Source organism: Rhinatrema bivittatum, chromosome 2 (genome assembly GCF_901001135.1).
Source record: "Rhinatrema bivittatum chromosome 2, aRhiBiv1.1, whole genome shotgun sequence".
Taxonomy (NCBI): domain Eukaryota; kingdom Metazoa; phylum Chordata; class Amphibia; order Gymnophiona; family Rhinatrematidae; genus Rhinatrema; species Rhinatrema bivittatum.
Window position 1 is genome coordinate 308,306,561 of NC_042616.1, and position 19,827 is coordinate 308,326,387.

General features: G+C 43.2%; 1 protein-coding gene across 1 annotated transcript in view; it reads right to left on the reverse strand.

Moving 5' to 3' along the window:
* The window catches only part of ULK4 (unc-51 like kinase 4), a 1,180,200-nt gene that overhangs the window by 188,067 nt on the left and 972,306 nt on the right, over positions 1-19,827 (reverse strand). The window contains exon 34 of the mRNA XM_029589702.1: positions 12,111-12,209. Coding sequence (XP_029445562.1) covers positions 12,111-12,209 — 99 coding nt within the window. The remainder of the gene's footprint in view (positions 1-12,110; positions 12,210-19,827) is intronic.

The following is a 19,827-nucleotide window of genomic DNA, read 5'->3' on the forward strand; positions in this document are numbered from 1 at the left end:
TCTGGTGGGGTTGTGGAGGGTCAGAGGTCCTTATAGCCAGCTGGCTTTGTCATTATGGATTGCTTTGTGTATGAGCATGAGTGTTTTGTATTGAGATCTGAATGGGACAGGCAGTCAGTAGAGTTGTTTAAGTGCGGGCATGATGTGATCTGATTTTTTCTTATTCGTTAGTGACCGGGTGGCAGCATTTTGTAGAAGATGGAGGGGCTTGAGGGTGGATGCGGGAAGGCCAGTTAGGAGGGCGTTGCAATAGTCTAACTTGGCAAAAAGGAGGGATTGCAGTATCGTCTGGTAGTCTGGGGGATGTAGTAGGGGTTGGAGTTTCTTTAGGATTTGGAGTTTGTAGAATCCTTCTTTTATCAGTGTCTTGATATGGGATTTGAAGTTCAGTTCCTGGTCTAGGATTACGCCGAGGTCTCTATTGTCGATAGCATGTTGTAATTGGATAGGGTTGTGGGGTCAGAGATGGGTGTTGAGGCTTTTCTGGAGAGGTGAAGAATTTCAGTCTTGCTCTGGTTGAGTGTTAGTGCCATTTCTGAGAGGATGGAGGTTATGTTTGTCCGGTGTGCTTCCCATCGGTTTAGGGTGTTGCTGATGTTGTCTTTAATGGGGAGTAAGATTTGTACATCATCTGCATAAAGAAAGTATGTGAGCCCTGTTTTGTCTAAGTATTTACATAGTGGCAACATATAGACGTTGAAGAGGGTGGGGATAGGGATGAGCCTTGTGGGACGCCCTATGAGAGGGGTATTCTTTTTGATGTTATATTTTCTTGGGCTACTTTAAAAGATCTGTTGGTGAGGAATGATTGAAACCATTTGAGAATGGTGCTGCTGATGCCTATTTCTCTTAGTTTGTGGATTAGAATCTCATGGCTGACTGTGTCAAATGCAGCGGAGATATCCAGTAGTATTAGGAGGAAGGATGTGCCTTTGTCAAATCGTCGTAGTATGGTATCTGTGAGGGTGAGTAGTAGTGATTCGGTGCTGTGAAATTTTTTGAAGCCGTGTTGAGCAGGGGCCAGTATGTTGTGGTTTTCCAGGAATTCTGAGAGTTGGTGGTTGACGGTCTTCTCGATGATCTTGGCCAGGAACGGTAGATTCGAGATGGGTCGGTAGTTGGATGGGATGGTCGGGTCGAGTTGGGTTTTTTGTAGGATAGGCTTGACTACTGCACATTTAAGGGAATCCAGGAGTACTCCTTGTTCGAGGGAGAGATTGGTGATGTCAGCGATGGGTCTGGCTAGGCAGTTTGGAATAAGCTTGAGGGTTTTTGTTGGGATGGGGTCGAGCGGGTGTGCAGCTGGGTTGATCTTTCGCACAATGTTTTCCACCTCAGTGGAGGCTATGGTCTCAAACTGTGACCATGTTGATGCTGTGAGGGATGTTTGTGAGTTGGGTTCCAGGTTGATTGGTGGGTCTTTTGAGTAAAGGATCCAGCCATTAGTGCTTTCAATTATTTTTGGGATGCTTTTCGTTGTCCCAGGTTACATTGAATAATGGATGGAGCTCTAAGGTGGTAATGAAGTGTGTTTCTAATTATATGGTCCTTGTTTTTGTGACCATGATGTGTCACTGCTATCTTATTTTATGGTTCTCACTAGCTATATATATAGGACAATAAGTATAATGCAGTGTGTTCTAAGGGTACTGATATATGACTGGAATTATGATGGTTCCTACCACCATGAACTTATGTGAAATTTAGAATGGTAAAATGTTCAATATGCTGTGAACCAGTTCCTACTGTATGGGGAGCAGCTTCATTATTGAAGGTATAAATAGGTGAACCCGGTATTTTAATCATGGGAGTAACCACTAGTTTTGAGTGAACAAAAGTACATATGAATTTATAATTCTGATGTTGTATCCATAAATGTTACAATATTAAAATGTGTTAAGAAAAATAATTTGCACCATTATCTTGGCTTAATTATTTTTCTTTTTGTAGTCAAGGGCCAGTCACTAATATAATACCTATATGATTTTTCTATTTGAGGGCAGTAGGAGGGGTTTTGATAGTTTTGTTTCCTCCCATTATTATAACTATATTTTTGAGGGTATACAATCTATTGGAGCATGCCCAGTGCTTCAGTGGAAAGTGATAGAGGAAGAGTGGATCAGGACCTAAGGAGGAGAAAGGAGGCTAGAGAGTCTTCAAGGATCTCAAGGCAACAGGACAAAAGATTTCCCCAAGATCTCAATGCAAGGTGGTTGGAGAGCTGGAGATTCCCCCTGGATCTCACAGAAGGCAATTCAAACATTTTTGTGAAGAAGATTTGAGAAAGAACTTTGTGAGAAGATTTTTAGATTTTCACTGCCCAGTGCCTGAGGGAAGGGCATAGCCCCGGTATCCACATCACCTGCAAGGAAGAGGGATTCAGTTTTGTAAGGAACTGGGGAACCTTTTGGGGAAGGTGGAGTCTTTTCCAAAGGGATGGGCTCCACCTTAACTAGAGTGGAACCAGACTGCTGGTGCTAACCTTGAAAAAGGAGATAAAGCAGCTTTTAAACTAAATCATTCAGCAGTGCATAGTACAGATGAAGGTTTATCTTTGAAGGATACTAATGAAACATTAGAGTTAAAAGATCCCAACAGAGAGGCTCCAATAATAAGAAAAGTAGTCCAAGTGCTTAAAGAGACTCACTTGAGCTAAAAGATTCCAATTTATCCCTGTCAACTGAAAAGCAGAATGTTAATACAAACAAAAAACATACTTTGAAATGTTTGTATGCTAATGCCAGAAATCTAAGAAGATGGGAAAGTTAGAGTGTATAGCAGTGAATGATGATATAAACTTAACTGGCTTCTCAGAGACATGATGGAAAGAGGATAACCAATGGGATAGTGCTATAGCAGGGTACAAATTTGGTGGTGGGGTGGCGTTTTATGTCTGGGATGGAATAGAGTCCAACAGGATAAAGATCCTGCAAGATACTAAATGCACAATCAAATCTTTATGGGTAGAAATCCCTTGTGTGTTGGGGAATAGTATAGTGAAAGGAGTATACTACCGTCCACCTGGCCAAAACGATGAGACGAACAGTAAAATGCTAAGAGAAATTAGGGAAACTAACCAAATTGGTAGTGCAGTAATAATGGGAGATTTCAATTACCCCAATATTGATTGAGTAAGTGAAAAATCAGGACATGCTAGAAAGATAAAGTTCCTGGATGGAATAAATGACGGTTTTATGGAGCAATAGGTTCAGGAACCAATGAGAGAGGGAGCAATTTTAAATATAATTCTCAGTGGAGCACAGGATTTGGTGAGAGAGGAGGTGATGGGGCCGCTTAGCAATAGTGATCATAATATGATCAAATGTGAATTAATGACTGGAAGGGGTCAGTAAGTAAAACCACATTTCTAGCACTAAACTGTCAAAAGAGAAACTTTGATAAAATAATAAAAATAGTTTTAAAAACCTGAAAGGTTCAGCTACAAAGGTTAAGTGTGTACATCAGGTATGGAGATTGTTAAAATAAATACAATCTTAGAAGTGAAATCCAGATGTATTCCACGCATCAGGAAAGGTGGAAGGAAGGTCAAATGATTACCGACATGGCTAAAAGGTGAGGTGAAAGAGTCTATTTTAGCCAAAATAACAGCAACATAAACAAACAAAAAAAAAAATTAAGACAGATTGGAGTAGATTTTCAGAGTTACGCGCGTAAGATACGTGTGTAACCCCCAAAAACCTACCCCTGCACGCGCCGAGCCTATTTTGCATAGGCTCGGCGGCGCGCACAAGCCCCGGGATGCCCGTATGTCCTGGGGCTTTAAAAAACGGGTGGTCCGGGGGCATGGCGGTGGTTCGGGGGTAGTCCGGAGCAGGTCAGAATCCTTCTGCACAGCATGGCAGCGCATGTTATAAAATCGGGTGTACATTTGTGTGCGCCGGGTAGCGTGCACAAATGTACCCCGTGCGTGCTCCTTTAAAAATTTGCCCCTTAGTGTATTTGTGTTTAAAAAAGGTTTGGATAAGAGGAAAAATCTTTAAATTGCTATTAATTAATAAGCAATAGTAGCTTGAGATCTAATGTTTAGGTACTTGCCAGATACTTGTGACTTGAATTGGCCACTGTTGGAAACACGATACTGGGCTTGATGGACCCTTGGTCTGACCCAGTATGGCATATCTTGTGTTCTTATGTTCGCGCTTACATTTATTCTCATATGATTTAAAATACACCTACCACACATAAGTAGGCTCCTAATTTTAAGTAGATACTCAAGTAAATGTACTTTGCATAGCTTCCTTAGGACTTTGTTGGCTTTAATGTGCATAGGTAAGCGGATTTTAAAATCTACTAGTGCAAATGGCATTCCTAGTTTTTCCAATTATTCTACCAGTTTTCCTAATCAATCTCAAGGTCTCTGGTTTTTCATCCTACATACTCTCCATGATATTCCTAAAATGCGATTTCTGCAGACTTACTCCTCATCAGGAGCAGCAGTAAACATATGCAGCTAACGAGCCGCTGCGCTCTGCAGCCTCCAGTTTTAAAATATGGATTTATGTGCAAAACTGTTAACCCTGCCCTGGAATGCCCATGCCCTGCCCTTTTCTGCCACCTTTTCTTAGCTCTCGCGTGCACATAAACGCATATAATTAGTGGCTTTTAAAATCCGCATTGCTTATGCATGGCCTACATATTCGCGTATATGGGTCTTTTTGCACAAGCAATGCTTTTCAAATTCAGCCCTAAGTGTTTCTTATGGAGGTATGGGGGTCCCTGCTGCACATACCTGCTTCTGACCCTGAACAAGCAGATGGGGCTAGAACCAGTACCAGAGAAAGGAGAAAAAATTCTACAAGCCCTACATTTAAAACGTAGTTTCAAGCCCTACATTTAGAATGCAGTTTTTTTTAAATGGTTTGTGTTTTGTAAAAATCAGTAAATATGGATGTTTTTATTGATCACTATGTATTTATAATGGCATCCATTCTGTAAAACTATCACACTGTGCAAATGGCCAAATATCTCAAGATATCCAGCCTGCAGCACCTTTTCTCATGTGACAAAAAATATATTAAATCTGGCTCAGGGGATATTTGGAGTGCCTTCTAGAGATTTCTTTCTATGTATAATATTTTGTACACCTCTAAATTTCACAGAATTGAGGCCAATATGTTTACTACATATATTACCTTAAACAATAAAGATTTTTTCCATAAGCATAGAACAGGGAAAAGTCCTATTTGAATCAGGCCCTCTAACAGACCATGGGTTGGGCCCTGCATAATCTGCCAACAGTTTTCTGGAACACAGTTCTCAGAGCCAGCTACTTGCTTTATTCCATATATCAGATTTCCTGGGATCATATAGCATTTGGTTCCCAACTGTAACTTTTTCAGATTTAAAAGCTCTAACTGAAAGCTGCAGGCATCTCTGTTTCTGAGTCCAGGTAAGCTTTGGCCCTCCGAGTTCCCTGTCTGGTTCTCTGTTTTTCTCTGTTCCTACCTGTTCTACTTCTGTCTCCTCCCAGTCTGTTTTAAACTGCAAGAGGCAGGGCTTTCCTGGTGAGTCAGCAGGTTTCTGTTTTGTTTTTAAGGTGGACCAGTCTAATTCTGCTTGAAGGTTTTAAAGTGAGGGTATTTTACTCTACCCTTTGCGCTTTAGAGGCCCATAGTTTTAACATGAAAGCCTACATTTCATACTAAAACATTATAAATATAAAAACAGAATAAGAATTGACGATATGGGTGATATACCTATTATTATTATTTGACTTTGTTTGACCATCATTCAATTTATAAACTATCATTGATTGTTGTTATTCAGTGATGATGTTTCAGAAGTGCTTATATTTCTATGGTATACATAGTAATCTATAAAATGATTGTTTTAAGCAGACATATGAGCAGAAAATATTGATTTCATTGAGAAAAGAAACACGCACATTTTGTTTCAGTGTCTACATTTCAAAAGTGAGACTTGAAACCCTGAAATTACAGCACGTACAAAAAGTACATTGATTCATTTTCTGCACTTGGAACCTTTCTGTTTAAGATTTCACATACGCATTTACTCTGATGGGAGCAATCTTGCAATCCAAATCAGAGGCAGATGAATACAAAAGTAATTTATAATGTTTTTAAAATTCCAGGCCCAAATTGGAACATATTGAAGCAAAAGAAAATGGAAGTATGAAGCAACAAAGCCCTACACCTATACAAGTCAGCTAGATTGTTGAAAAGCTAAGGGCAAAAAGGTTAACATTCAGAAAGCAAAAGGAATCAGAAGAAGAAGACAGAAAAAAATATATGAAAAGGAAGAGGTAAGCAAAGAAGGCAGTGAAGAGAACAAGGGTGCAAAAGGAAGTTAAAATATTATCTAAGACAGGAAACCAACCATTAACAAGTCTGTAAATGGGAATGGGGTAGACAAAACTCCTTTTATAGAAAAGAATGCATGGGAAGAGCTAGGAAAACTGTGAATGGAGAAGGCCATAGGCCAAATGAGTACATCCCAGAATATTGAGGGAGCTCAGAGATGTGCTGGCAGGTCCGCTGAAATACATTGTTAGGATTTGTGGGTTTAGTGGACCCTTGGCCCGAGGTGAGTGCTGTTACAGCCTGAGGGAAGAAATCCCACAGGTCCTCACTGTCAGGAGGCGTGGTCAGCAGTAGTAGGAGACACAACTGTAGTATAGCGAAGGCACAGAGTCTCTGATATGATGACATAGAGGCTGCCCCGGGGAGTGGGTAAGCACAGAGTCAGTCCTAGCAGCAGTGAAGTAGGCTGCCCCGAGGCGTGGGGAAGTGCAACGTCAGATGTCCAAAGAAGCAGGGAAGCAGGAGCAAAGTCACTCAAGTAGATATGTAGGCGTGGCCCCGAGAAGCGGGATGGCGTGGAGCAAGTTGAAGATGAAGCGACGTAAACTCTACCCTGAGGAGCGAGGAAGAGTGGAACAAGTCACTGGCATGGAGACGTAGGCACTGCCCCGAGGAGCGGGGAAGTGCAAAGCAAGTTGCTGTTGTAGAGACGTAAGCACAGACTTAGACACAGCCCCGAGGAGCGGGGAAGTGTGGACCAAGAGTCTCTGTAGAGTAGTTCCAGGGCGACCCCGAGGAGCAGGGAGGCCCACAGGTAGGAGCTCTGGAGAGGTGCAGAGGCCACCCCGAGGAGTGGGGAGGTCTGGAGACAAGTCTCCCGAGAAGCGCGCACAGGCCCCCGAGGAGAGGGTACCAGAGCTAAAGTCCAGGAACCAAGGAAGAGATCCAAGCAGGAACAGACATCTGGGCAGACAGGCACAAGCACCATTAGCAAAGGAACTTTTTGCCAAGTCGATTAGTGCAGGTCCCGGGCAGTGCTGATGAATCCCGACTGATGATGTCATCAATAGGAGACGCCCTTGAGGTTCCCGCTATAGTGTCCTTAAATGAAGACTCAGTGGCGCGTGTGCCTAGGAAGGCCTGGGGGAGGCATGGAGGTTTAAGGCATCCCAGCCGCCACGAGAAGCCCTGGGAGATAGGCAGCATGCATCAGAAGTGGCTAGCCACAGCCGCGAGTTCGCCTGGAGAGGAGAGCAGAGCAGCCCATGATGTGAGTTGTGTCGGCCGCGGCCGCCCGTGGCCGATATTCATAACAGAAATGTTCAATAGATTCCTGGGAATGGGAGTGTCTCACTTCATAAGTGTGGTAGCAGAGAGCTGGCTGGAAACAATAGGCTGATTAGCTTCACCTCAGTGGTGTGAAAATTAATGGACAATCTGTTGAAAGAAAGAATAATGAACTGTCTACAGTCCAGTGAGTTGCTGGATCCAAGGGATGAGTGGAAAACGGCCTTTAATACTCGCGATAGCCACTTCGCGTATTTAGTTATGCCATTTGGCCTGTGCAACGTCCCGGCCATATTTCAAAATATGATGAATGACATCCTGCGAGATTTGTTATACTAATGTGTGGTCGCATACCTAGACGACATTCTCATCTTTTGCAGTGATGTTCAAAGTCACCAAGCAGATGCCATCAAAGTCTTGCAGAGGCTGCGGGATAATCGTCTATATGCCAAGCTTGAGAATTGTGCTTTCCACTAGGAGTCTGTTCCCTTCTTAGGGTACATTGTGTCCAGCAAAGGTTTCCAAATGGATCCACAGAAGACAAGAAGCATACAAGACTGGCCTCAGCCTACTGGCATTAAAGCCCCCCGCCGCTTCCTCAGCTTTACTAATTATTATCACACATTCATTAAAAATTACTCAGCCTTGACAGCGCCACTTACTGCCATGACTAAGAAAGGAGCCAACCCTTCACAGTGGTCTCCGGACGCCGTCGCTGCTTTTCAAGCCCTTAAGGAGGCCTTCTTCAAGAAACCTCGTTTACGCCATCCTGACCCTCATCGGCCATTCATAATCGAGGTCAATACCTCTGATGTCGGCGTAGGGGCCTTGCTCAGTCAGCACAGTGATACACATACTCTTCACCCCTGCTCATTTTTCTCCAGATGTTTTTCTCCAGCTGAGAGAAATTACGGCATCGGCAACAAAGAGTTGCTCGCTATCAAGCTTGCATTCAAGGAATGGCACCCCTGGCTAGAAGGTGCACAACACCAGATAACAGTGTTCACTGATCACAAGAACCTGGAATATCTACGTCATGCACAGAGATTCAACCATCGCCAAGCCCGATGGTCATTATTCTTCAACCGATTTGATTTCTTGCTCAAATACCGTCCTACTGATAAAAATGTCTGGGCAGATGCCCTCTTACGCTCTTTTACACATGAGGATGTTCCTGACACACCTTGCCACATCATCAATCCAGAGAAGATAGTTCTGGCTGCTACCCATTCTGTTCCAGCAGGTAAAATGGTAGTCCCTCAGATATTATGGAAGAAGCTTTTGAACTGGACTCATGACTCCCGGTTAGCTGGTCATCCAGGACAGGCCCGTACACTAGCCACTCTACAACGATTCTACTGGTGGCAGTCTATGAAAAAGACGTTCAAGCGTACATTGAATCCTGTGCTACCAGCGCCAGACAAAAGCCTCTTGACAGTCACCCCTGGGGTCTTCTACAGCCATTACCTTTTCCAGACGAACCATGGACGCACAATGCGACTGATTTCATCGTTGATTTACCACCATCAAGCAGGAACAAAACTATGTGGGTCACTGTGGTCCGCTTCTCAAAAATGGCACACTTTGTGGCTTTACCCAGACTACCATCTGCCCCAGAACTTGCCAAGCTGTTTATATGGCATATATTCTGCCTGCATGGCATGCCTAAACACATCGTTTCTGACAGAGGCATACAATTCACTGCCAAGTTCTGGAGGGCCCTGTGTCATAAATTCAACATTTCCTTAGACCTGACTTCAGCGTATCACCCCCAATCAAATGGGCAAATGGAGAGAATGAATCAAATAGTTCATTCGTGCCTATGTCAACTCTAGGCAGAGTGATTGGGCAGAATTGTTACTCTGGGGTGAGTTCGCCCTGAACTCTCATCCTGCTTCTGCCACTGGATCTACTCCATTTCAGATCGTATATGGCCGTCAGCCATTACCACCACTTCCAATACCTTTGTCAGGTACATCACCAGCAGCTCAGGCTACAAGAGATCCACCAACTCTAGATTCAAACCAAGGACCTTTTGCACAAAGCGGGATAACGGGCCAAGAAGTGTTATGACGCTCTTCACAGAGCAGCACCCCAGTTTCAGCCAGAAGATAAGGTATGGTTCAGTACCAAGTACATCTGTCTCAAGCTTTCTTCTGTCAGATTTGCTCCACGCTAAATTGGACCTTTCTCTGTCCTTCGCCGCCTAGGTCCCTTGACCTACAGCCTGAACTTACCTTCATCCGTGAAAATACACAACGTTTTCCACGTTTCACTTTTGAAGCTACTCATCCTCTTGTTCTCTCGCAAGACTCCAGATTCACAGCATCTTGATGCTGAAGAGGACATTGCATACAAAGTGGATGACATCCAGGATGTATGAAAAAGAGAAAAGCATTGGGAATATCTAATTTCCTGGGAAGGATATGGACCAGAAGAAAACAGCTGGGAATCTGCTGTCAACATCCTTGACAAAGATATGATACACCAATTTCATCTAACTCACCCTAGGAAGCCGAAACCCCCTGGGAGGGGACTAAGAAGGGGGGGGGGGTACTGTTGCGCCCATCAGTCGCAGATGGGACCTTTGCTGCTCACCTCTTTTTTGCCCTGCAGCTCCGATTCTGGCAAAGATGGCCACCACTGTCTTTGCAAGCCGACCTCCCTGGTGTTCCCGGGACGGCGTGGATGATCCCGGTCACCATCTTGAAACTGGTGTTTCTTAGGGCATGCGTGCGCCTGCCTCCTTCTTATCCATGTCATGGCGGGAACCTTGGGGGCGTCCCCCCCCGCATGACGTCACCTGCCTACGTATATTTAAACCTACCGACCTTCCTACCTACGAGTTAGCAAGGATTCTGTCTTGCTTAATTCTGCTACTCAGAGATGCTTCACCTCGCTGTTCCTGCATTCCAGACTGAGTGATTCAGGTACCCGCTCCTCGGGAGCCTTGCTGTACTCAGGGCTATCTGCTCCTCGGAGAGCCTTCTCTGCGAGTCTCACATTCTCCAGCCTAGTGAGCACCTCTCGCTACTACTACGTACAGACCCTCTAGTGTTCCCGTGCCATGGGTCTCCACTGCGACTACGACTATAGTTCTTCTGCAACACTTCAGAATGAGTACAAGATCTGCTCTACTCTCCTCCTCTCTTCACGCTGTGTGGATCCTCAGGTTATCCCACTCTGCGGACCACTACTGGATCCACGCTGCTTTGTGCCTACTTCCAATACCAGCCTCCGGCCTACCCCGCGCTGCGAGCCACTACCGGAGAATCCATCTAGAGGTCTTTCTACTCTGGACTGTGTTTACAAACCCACTCCTTGGGTTCTTTCTGCTGTATAATATAACCTCTTGTCTCTTGTGTCCATCACTGCTAAGACCCCGTCTGTCGTGCTGAGTCCCCACGGGGCTCCTCCCTGTGGGTGGAGTGAGCTCTCACCACGACCCAAGGGCCCACGACCAAGCTCAAGTATAACACCACCAGTTTGACTACCGCGTTCCACCCTCAAGCCAACGGCCAAACTGAGCGGATGAACTGCTCCCTCAAAGGTTTCCTCAACGCCTATTCTAATGACCCATGGGGCTTGCCCTACAGGTAGCATCAACCCTACCTTGGGTCAAGGGTACACCACCAACGCAACAGTAAAGAATATATCTCTTCTATCTTGGTATATTTTCACTTTTTACCAGCTGGGTCCAGAGTTTGGTTTAAAGTCCTGACCTGGGCCCTTTAAGGATTTCTATAATATGGGTCCCCAATATTTGAAGCATTAACAGGTAGGAAATTTATTAGACTTAATATTAAGCAAGTGGATAAAGTCAGCTAAGTATTTGGGAAGGTCATTAGGATATGCTGTCCCATAAATGTGAAATAACTTGCCTCAGATTATTCAATTGGCAGATACACTTAAGTTTCAGTTGATTACTAAAGATCTGGTATTTAGTTGGTCAGATACATTGAAGGTTTAGAATCTGGAAACTGATTGGATAATGGGAGGATTAGGATTTGGATGGAATATTGAGTTTGATGGTTTTTGTTTTTAGAATGAGTTTTTCTTGCTTGTCAAGATACATCTTAACTTTATAATTATAGTTACCAAGTAATATTCTAGCCATTTTGATTTTAGTTAGAAAATAGGCATATAAATGAAGATAAATATATAAATATCTCTCACACGGGTTTATTTGGGATATTCTGAAAACCAGACTGGTTTGCTGGCCTTGAGGATTGTGGTTTGAAACCCATGAGTAAATATATCCTGAAAAGAACAGAAATAATTTTCAATTTTTTATTGCACTCTCTCAAGTATTTTGAGTTTCAAAATTAAATAAAAATCAGATTGACTCTTAATTAAATAGCTTTTCATTATCTAATGGCTTTACAACATATTTCTGAGTTTTTGTACTCTCATCAAGGAGTCACTTAAAATTTTTTTTAAGCAAAACCTACACAAATAATGAAAAGAAATGCATTTAGAGCTGTGAAATGCCATATTCAAATTCCAACATTCCAATAGAATTCCAAACAAGCTAGTTCTTACCAGCTGAATAAGCAGGCTAATTAGATCTGTCAGGGGTTTATTGATAAGCAGAAGGTCCTCAGCAGCCTGAGTATCCCCTCCTGTGCCAGTTGTCTGAGCCTTAATGAAAGAAAGAAATAAAAAGGATTCTTGTTGAGGACTCAGCTTTGACATATAAATAACATTCATTAAGTAGTACAAATCTGAATGAAAGACAAAAGGAGATACACTTTGCAAACCTTTCCAAGCTAAATCCTAATTCTAGGTAACCTTTTATATTTTAGCTGTGCTAGTAACAATGAATAGTGCAAAGGATAAGAATAACCATGCTGTCACATCCATTTTCTCCAGGCTAAACAATGTTAATTTCCAAATTCTTCTTAAACAATATTTTATTCTATACAATTGATAGTCTACACAGACAATGCATTGATGGTGGTATCTCTCTACACATATATTTGATATATGCATACAACCCAAACAGAGGTTAAGAAGGATTGCTTATGATATGTGGAGCTCCACAAACAACTTATAAGATCACAACTTCATTCAGCTACTCTTATTTATTTATTTATTTATTTAAATGATTTATATACCGGAGGTTCCTGTATAATATACATATCACCCCGGTTCACAAGGAACAGTAACTGTCGCTACATTTAGCGGTTTACATAGAACAGAATAAGAATAAAACAGGAGTTTTTACATTGAACAAATTAAGTAAACAAGTTTTAACATTGCAAAAATTAATCTAAGTAGGTTACTTTTCTTCGTGTTCTTGGCTCTAGGGGAAAGCTTGTTTGAACAGCCAAGTCTTAAGGTTCTTTTTAAATGTAGAGTGGCATGGTTCCAGACGAAGGTCTGGAGGGAGCGAGTTCCAAAGTGAAGGGCCCGCTGTGGATAATGCACGTTTCCTCAGAACGGATTTCGCCGGTTGTGAGATTAGTCTGTTCTGATAGGCGCTTCTGGTTGGTTTCACGGATGTGTGTAGTTGAATTGGAAATGTTAGGTTGAGAGGTGCGATGTTGTGTAAGGCCTTATGTATCATCATTAAAGACTTAAACTGGATCCTGAATTTAATCGGAAGCCAGTGGAGATGGTGGAGGATTGGGGTGATATGATCTCTTTTTTTGGCATTTGATAGAATTCTTGCAGAGGCGTTCAGGACCATCTGGAGTGGAGTGAAGGTATTGTACTCTTGTACAATACCTTCACCAACAGATTATCCCCCGTGGTTTACGGGTGAATAAATCACCACTAGTCTTCAGAGAAGACGATGATTTTGTAGCGCGTTGGATTTCCATATTGAACAAGTGCTCCATAGATCTAATGGTGCTCATAGTGGAACGTACGAAAACATCAATTGACGAAACTACAGCAAAAATTACATCACTTAAGGAACAGATTACCCAAGAATTTTCAGCAGACCGTCTTCAAGAAATCATAGATCAAAACAATAACAAACTAGAGGAATTTAAAACCTCTGTAAAACAATTAAAACTTAAGACCCTTAAAAGGGATGAAGATGATTACGCTACTAACAACGTATATCGCTGGCTAAATAAAGAAGACACTCCATCGGGCAGAAAGGTCAATTTTGAAGATTCTGAAGGAAGCGGATCTACCGATTCCGATGAGGGCGAGGCTCCAAGATATATTAAGAAAGGTCCACAATCCCAGCCTTTTTTAGGACGAGGCCGTCGTGGGAGGTGGCAGCGCTCGACCCAGTGCAAACCATACCGGACAGATCCGGTCAGTCAAGTGTATGCACAGCGAGACTACCGCAACGAGACGTCGACGTACCCCCAAGAGGGACCTCAAACAAGGTTAAGGACCAGATACGATCCGCAATTATAAACATCTCTCAACATAACCTCACTGAAGCCCAAGAGCAAGTACTAAACCTGGGGCTTTCTTTTGTCCCACATCAAAAGCACGATCCATTTCAAAGCCGGATCATGCTGAGCAAATTCGTTCGGAAACTTCAAATTAAACTGTACTGCTCGACAAATGAGGTTCCAAGTGACAACATGTCTATAGTCAGAGGTAAATCCAAATGGATACCCCCTGGCCCCATGGACCATAACATCAGTACATTTCGAGACCTGATTCTAAAGGATATTGAAACCTTTGAACACAATAGAACTCACCCCTATATTAATTTTTCTCATCAAGACCGTCAAGCATTACGGTCTATAGCATCGGATCCGGCTATAATTATCAAACCTGCGGACAAAGGAGGTAGTATCGTCATGATGGACCGTGACCAATACATAACAAAATTAACAACTGACTTAGCAGATTCCAAATATTATAAGATACTCCAAGAAGATCCAACTTCAGAACTATTCCATACCATTGAGATGTTATTGGAGGAGACCGCGACTCCCTTCCTCACTCGCAAAGAGCGGAATTTTTTGCTTCAGCAATATCCACGTATCCCCATAATGTATGGGGTACCTAAAGTCCATAAATCTTTAACAGATCCCCCTTTGAGACCCATCGTTTCCAGTAATGGATCCTTATTGGAACCGTTAGCCATTTTTCTGGACAAATTTCTTAAACCTCACGTGCAAAACATGAGAGCATATGTTCAAGACTCTACGGCTGTCTTAAATAAATTGGCAGACCATTCAACCGTAACGGATTCCATAACCCTAGTAACGATGGATGTCGTCTCCTTATATACAAACGTGTCTCATTCCACAGCTCTTTTGACAATTGAGGAAACTCTTAAACACAATATGGAAGGTTCCAGAATTCCATTCTGGTTCATACCTGAAATAGCCAAACTAGTCATTCAAAACAACTATTTTTCTTTTAACACCCAGTTTTACCTTCAAATCCATGGCATAGCTATGGGGTCCTCCGCAGCCCCCTCTATTGCTAACCTAGTCATGGACAGATTTGAAAGACTTCACATCTATAGCTCACATTGGTTCAATGCTGTGTCTCTCTGGATCCGCTATATAGATGATCTTCTCATTTTCTGGACACAAGACATCATGTCCCTTCAAGAATTCACCACCTGGATAAATACTGTAGATACGGACCTTAAATTCACCACACATTTCAGCAACATACAGTTATCATTCCTAGATATCTCTATCACTATTCATAACCAACATTTACACACATCTATCCATCGCAAAGAAACTGAAAGGAATAATTTACTCAGATACCATAGCTTTCACCCGAGAGCATTCAAACAAGGCTTGCCAGTCAGCCAATTTTTTAGACTCAGACGCTTATGCTCGTCGGACAAAGACTTTAAATTCCAGGCGAGTATACTGGCGGACAGATTTTTTTCAAGAGGATATCCCTATTATGCAGTATATAAAGCGTTTAAAAGAGCATGGCATTCACCACGGACAGCCCTCCTGCAATACAAAACACGGGATCCTGTTTCGACAGATATTTGTGTGCTTACACACACGGACAAATCGTACCTGATCATGCAAAGCATAAAAAGACACTGGCATGTCCTCCAATTGCATCATATTTTCTCTGAACACCCACTTTTCGCATATCAACGAAGCAAGAATATAAAAGATATTGTTGTTCATACAGCTGTCACCCTGCAGAACCCAGCAAGACAGCATGGCAACCATTCAAGTTGTGGCAATTGTGAAATGTGTGCTATCACTATGGAAGGACCCTCATGGCAACACCCCCGTACAGGTTACACTTACTACAAAAGATCGGAGACCACCTGTAACTCCACCTTTGTGATATATCTCATCCAGTGTCCCTGCCTATTAACCTATGTAGGACGCACCAGCAGGAAAATTAAAACACGCCTCTTTGAACATCGTAGCCGTTTAAAAACAGCAAATTTAGAGGCACCCATGGTCGATCATTGTATTAAATTTGGCCACACTTTTGATCAATTACGGTGGACCGTCCTTGAACAAATCACACCTAGCCCACGCGGAGGAGATTTTAAACAATTGCTTAACATCCGGGAACAGTGGTGGATTTTCACTTTAGAATCCCAAACACCTGTAGAATGGTCATCACTTATTTAATCTATTACCAATCACAGTATCTGTTTCAGTCAATTGATTTGACGTCATCATTAATTGTTTTTGCCTGCAACGTTGGGTATATAACTAGGATTCTAAAATGGCGGATCCTGCTGCCTGACGTTTGCCGCAACCGAGTAGCAGAACAAGCCGGCAGTCTTGGGAATAGTAGGTTATAGTTGCCACCAGTTCATGAATCAGTTTGTTTTAATACAGGATGCATTAATTTTGCTTTATTATATTCACAGTACTGGCACACTGCAGCCCCTGAAGAAGGTTCTCCAGAAACACGAGCCGTGTCGGGCCAATACGCCAGTGATACATCCCTACTGCACAACCTGCTACGATAAGTGTTTATCCTACTTACTGCCTATAAAATACTTGTAACGGACACACCGTGTCAGTACTATAAATAGACAGTGAGACCAATGATTATAAATGTTTAGACGGTGCAATATTGAGTTTATCACCGCACGATTAAACTACTGGCATTGAGGGGGACATATTCAATAGCCTGCCGTAGTACATATGAGGTCTCACCGTCTGTTAATTAAACAGGCCTCGGTAAAGAAACAATATCCAAACATCTGAGCTGCAAGGAAGATGGGGCAATGAAGAAGCACTATGGGCCGACCTAAAAAAAGATGATGGGACATCCATTTATATTGGAGTGGTTTACAGGCTTCTAAATCAAAAGGAAGAGCATGACAGAGATCTGGTTGAAGACATCCAAAAGATGGGAAAGAAGGGAGAAGTGGTGATCATTGGAGACTTTAATCTGCCAGATGTAGACTGGAGAATTCCTTCTGCAGAATCTAACAATAGTAGAGAAATAATGGATGCCCTTGCAAGGGGCTTTGTTCAAACAAATGGTAATGGAACCCATGAGAGAGAGAGCTATACTCGATTTAGTGCTCACTAATGGAGATAATGTCTCTGATGTCCATGTGGGTGCCCACCTCAGCACCAGTGATCATCAAACGGTATGGTTTCATATCACACAAAGGATATGTAGAAGAAGCATGAAGACCCGAGTTTTGTAGTTCAAAAACATGGGCTTTGGTGAAATGGGGAAGTACCTGGAGGAAGAACTAAAAGGCTGGGAGAACGAGAGAGATGTGGATCAACAGTGGACTAATCTAAAAGGAGCAATTATCAAGGCAACTAATCTATATGTTAGAAAAATAAAGAAAAGCAAATGAAAAATGAAACCTATCTGGTTCTCAAAGGAGGTGGCTGACAAAATAAAAGCTAAAAGAACAGCATTCAAGAAATATAAAGGATCCCAAAGGGAGGAGCACAGAGAAGAATATCAGGTACAACTGAGGGAGACGAAGAAAGTAATCAAGACGGCAAAAGGTCAAGCAGAAGAAAGGATTGCCAAAGAGGTAAAGAGAGGTGACAAAACATTTTTCAGATACATCAGAGAAAGGAGAAAAGTTCAAAGTGGTATAGTGAAATTGAAAGGTGAAAAGGATCAATGTGTAGAAAGAGACGAAGAAATTCAGTTCGGTGTACACTAAAGAGGACCCAGGAGAAGGACTATCGCTAGTTAACAAGAAACTGGAGGGGAGTGGAGTAGATGTAACTCCGTTTACAGTGAAGAATGTGTGGGAAAAGCTGGGGAAACTGAAAGTGGACAAAGCCATGGGGCCTGATGAGGTTCATCCCAGGATACTGAAGGAGCTCAGAGATGTGCTGGCGGGTCCGCTGTGTGACCTGTTCAAAAGAGCCCTAGAAACGGGAGTGGTGCTGAGTGATTGGAGAAGAGTGGTAGTGGTCCCGCTTCACAAGAGTGGTAGCAGAGAGGAGGCTGGTAACTACAGGCTGGTTAGCCTCACCTCAGTGGTGGGAAAAGTGATGGAGTCACTGCTGAAAGAAAGAATAGTGAACTATCTACAGTTGAGAGAATTGCTGGTCCAGAGGCAGCATGGATTCACCAGGGGAAGATCCTGTCAGACAAATCTGATTGACTTTTTCGACTGGGTGACTAGGGAATTGGATCAAAGAAGAGCGCTCAATGTCATCTACTTGGATTTCAGCAAGGCTTTTGATTCGGTCCCGCAGAGGAGTCTGGTGAATAAAATGAGAAGCTTAGGAGAGAGTGCCAAGGAGGTGGCCTCGATTGCAAACTGGTTGACGGACAGATGACAATGTGTGATGGTAAAATGGAACTTACTCTGAAGAGAGAGCGGTGTTAAGCGGAGTGCCGCAAGGATCGGTGTTGGGACTGGTCCGGTTCAATATCTATGTCAGCGACATAGCAGACGAGATAGAAGGTAAGGTTTGTCTGTTTGTGGATGACAATAAGATCTGCAACAGAGTGGACATGCTGGAAGGAGTGGAGAGAATGACATGGGATTTAAGGAAGCTGGAATAGTGTTCGAAGATATGGCAGCTGAGATTCAATGCCAAGAAGTGTAGAGTCATGCATATTGGGTGTGGAAATCCGAAAGAACTGTATTCGATGGGGGTTGAAGGGCTGATGTGCGTGGAGCAGGAGAGAGACCTTGGGGTGATAGTGTCTAACGATCTAAAGTTGGCGAAACAATGTGACAAGGCGATAGCTAAAGCCAGAAGAATGCTGGGCTGCATTGAGAGAGAGAAATATATAGTCTTGGCCTTTTGAGACATTACAAAGTCTATAGCTGTTGCCAATAGTTACAGCATAGGAGCTGTTCTACTACAGCTTCAGGGCAAGAACTGGAAGCTCATGACATTCTGTTCCAGGATGCTAACTCCAGTAGAAATCTGTTATGCCCAGATAGAAAAGAAATGCCTTGCTGGAGTATGGGCATATGACTGATTCAATTGTTACCTCTATGGTCTGAGTTCTTTTAAACTTGTGCCAGACCACAAGTCATTGGTTCCTTTGATTAACTGTAAGAATCTTGATGATTTTCTTATAAGGTGCCAGAAACTCTTCTTATTTATTTATTTAAGCACTTTATATACCATCATTCCAGTAAAGATCACAACAGTTCAGAATATACATACATTCATAGATCAAGGATACTCGACTACTTTTGGAGACATTCATCATTTAGGGCTGCACATTCATAAGTCAAATTCAGTACATTCATAAAGAATGTCAATACCTGAAAGGACAATAGTACAAAAGTCAATGTAATACATTTACATCCGAATTTGTATTCCCCTGTGCACATAAAAAACATGACTGAGCTTTGCGCAAGCTGTGTACATCTTCAAAGGGGCCCAGCCACACACGTAAGCCCCGTTATGCGCTGAAGTGCCAGGCCCAGATAAAGGGGCTGTTACGCTTGGGCTCCGGTCAGGAGTCGTGAACACCACCCAGCAGGGTGGCTCCAGGTGGAGAGAGACAGGAATGGCTAGAAACAGTGTCTGGTTCCAGGCTGGGTCAGGGCAGGCAGCAAGTAGCAGTGTCTCGGTTCAGGCTGGGTCAGGGCAGGCGGCAAGTAGCAGTGTCTGGGTTCAGGCTGGGTCAGGGCAGGCAGCAAGTAGCAGTGTCTGGGTCTAGGCTGGGTCAGGGCAGGCGGCAAGTAGCAGTGTCTGGGTTCAGGCTGGGTCAGGGAAAGGCAGGTCAGAAGGCCCGTAGGCCACACACACACAGAAGGCCCATAGGCCACACACAGTAAGCAAGGCAAGGCAGAGAAGGCCCGTAGGCCACACACACACAGAAGGCCCGTAGGCCACACACCGTAAGCAGGGCAAGGCAGGTCAGAAGGCCCATA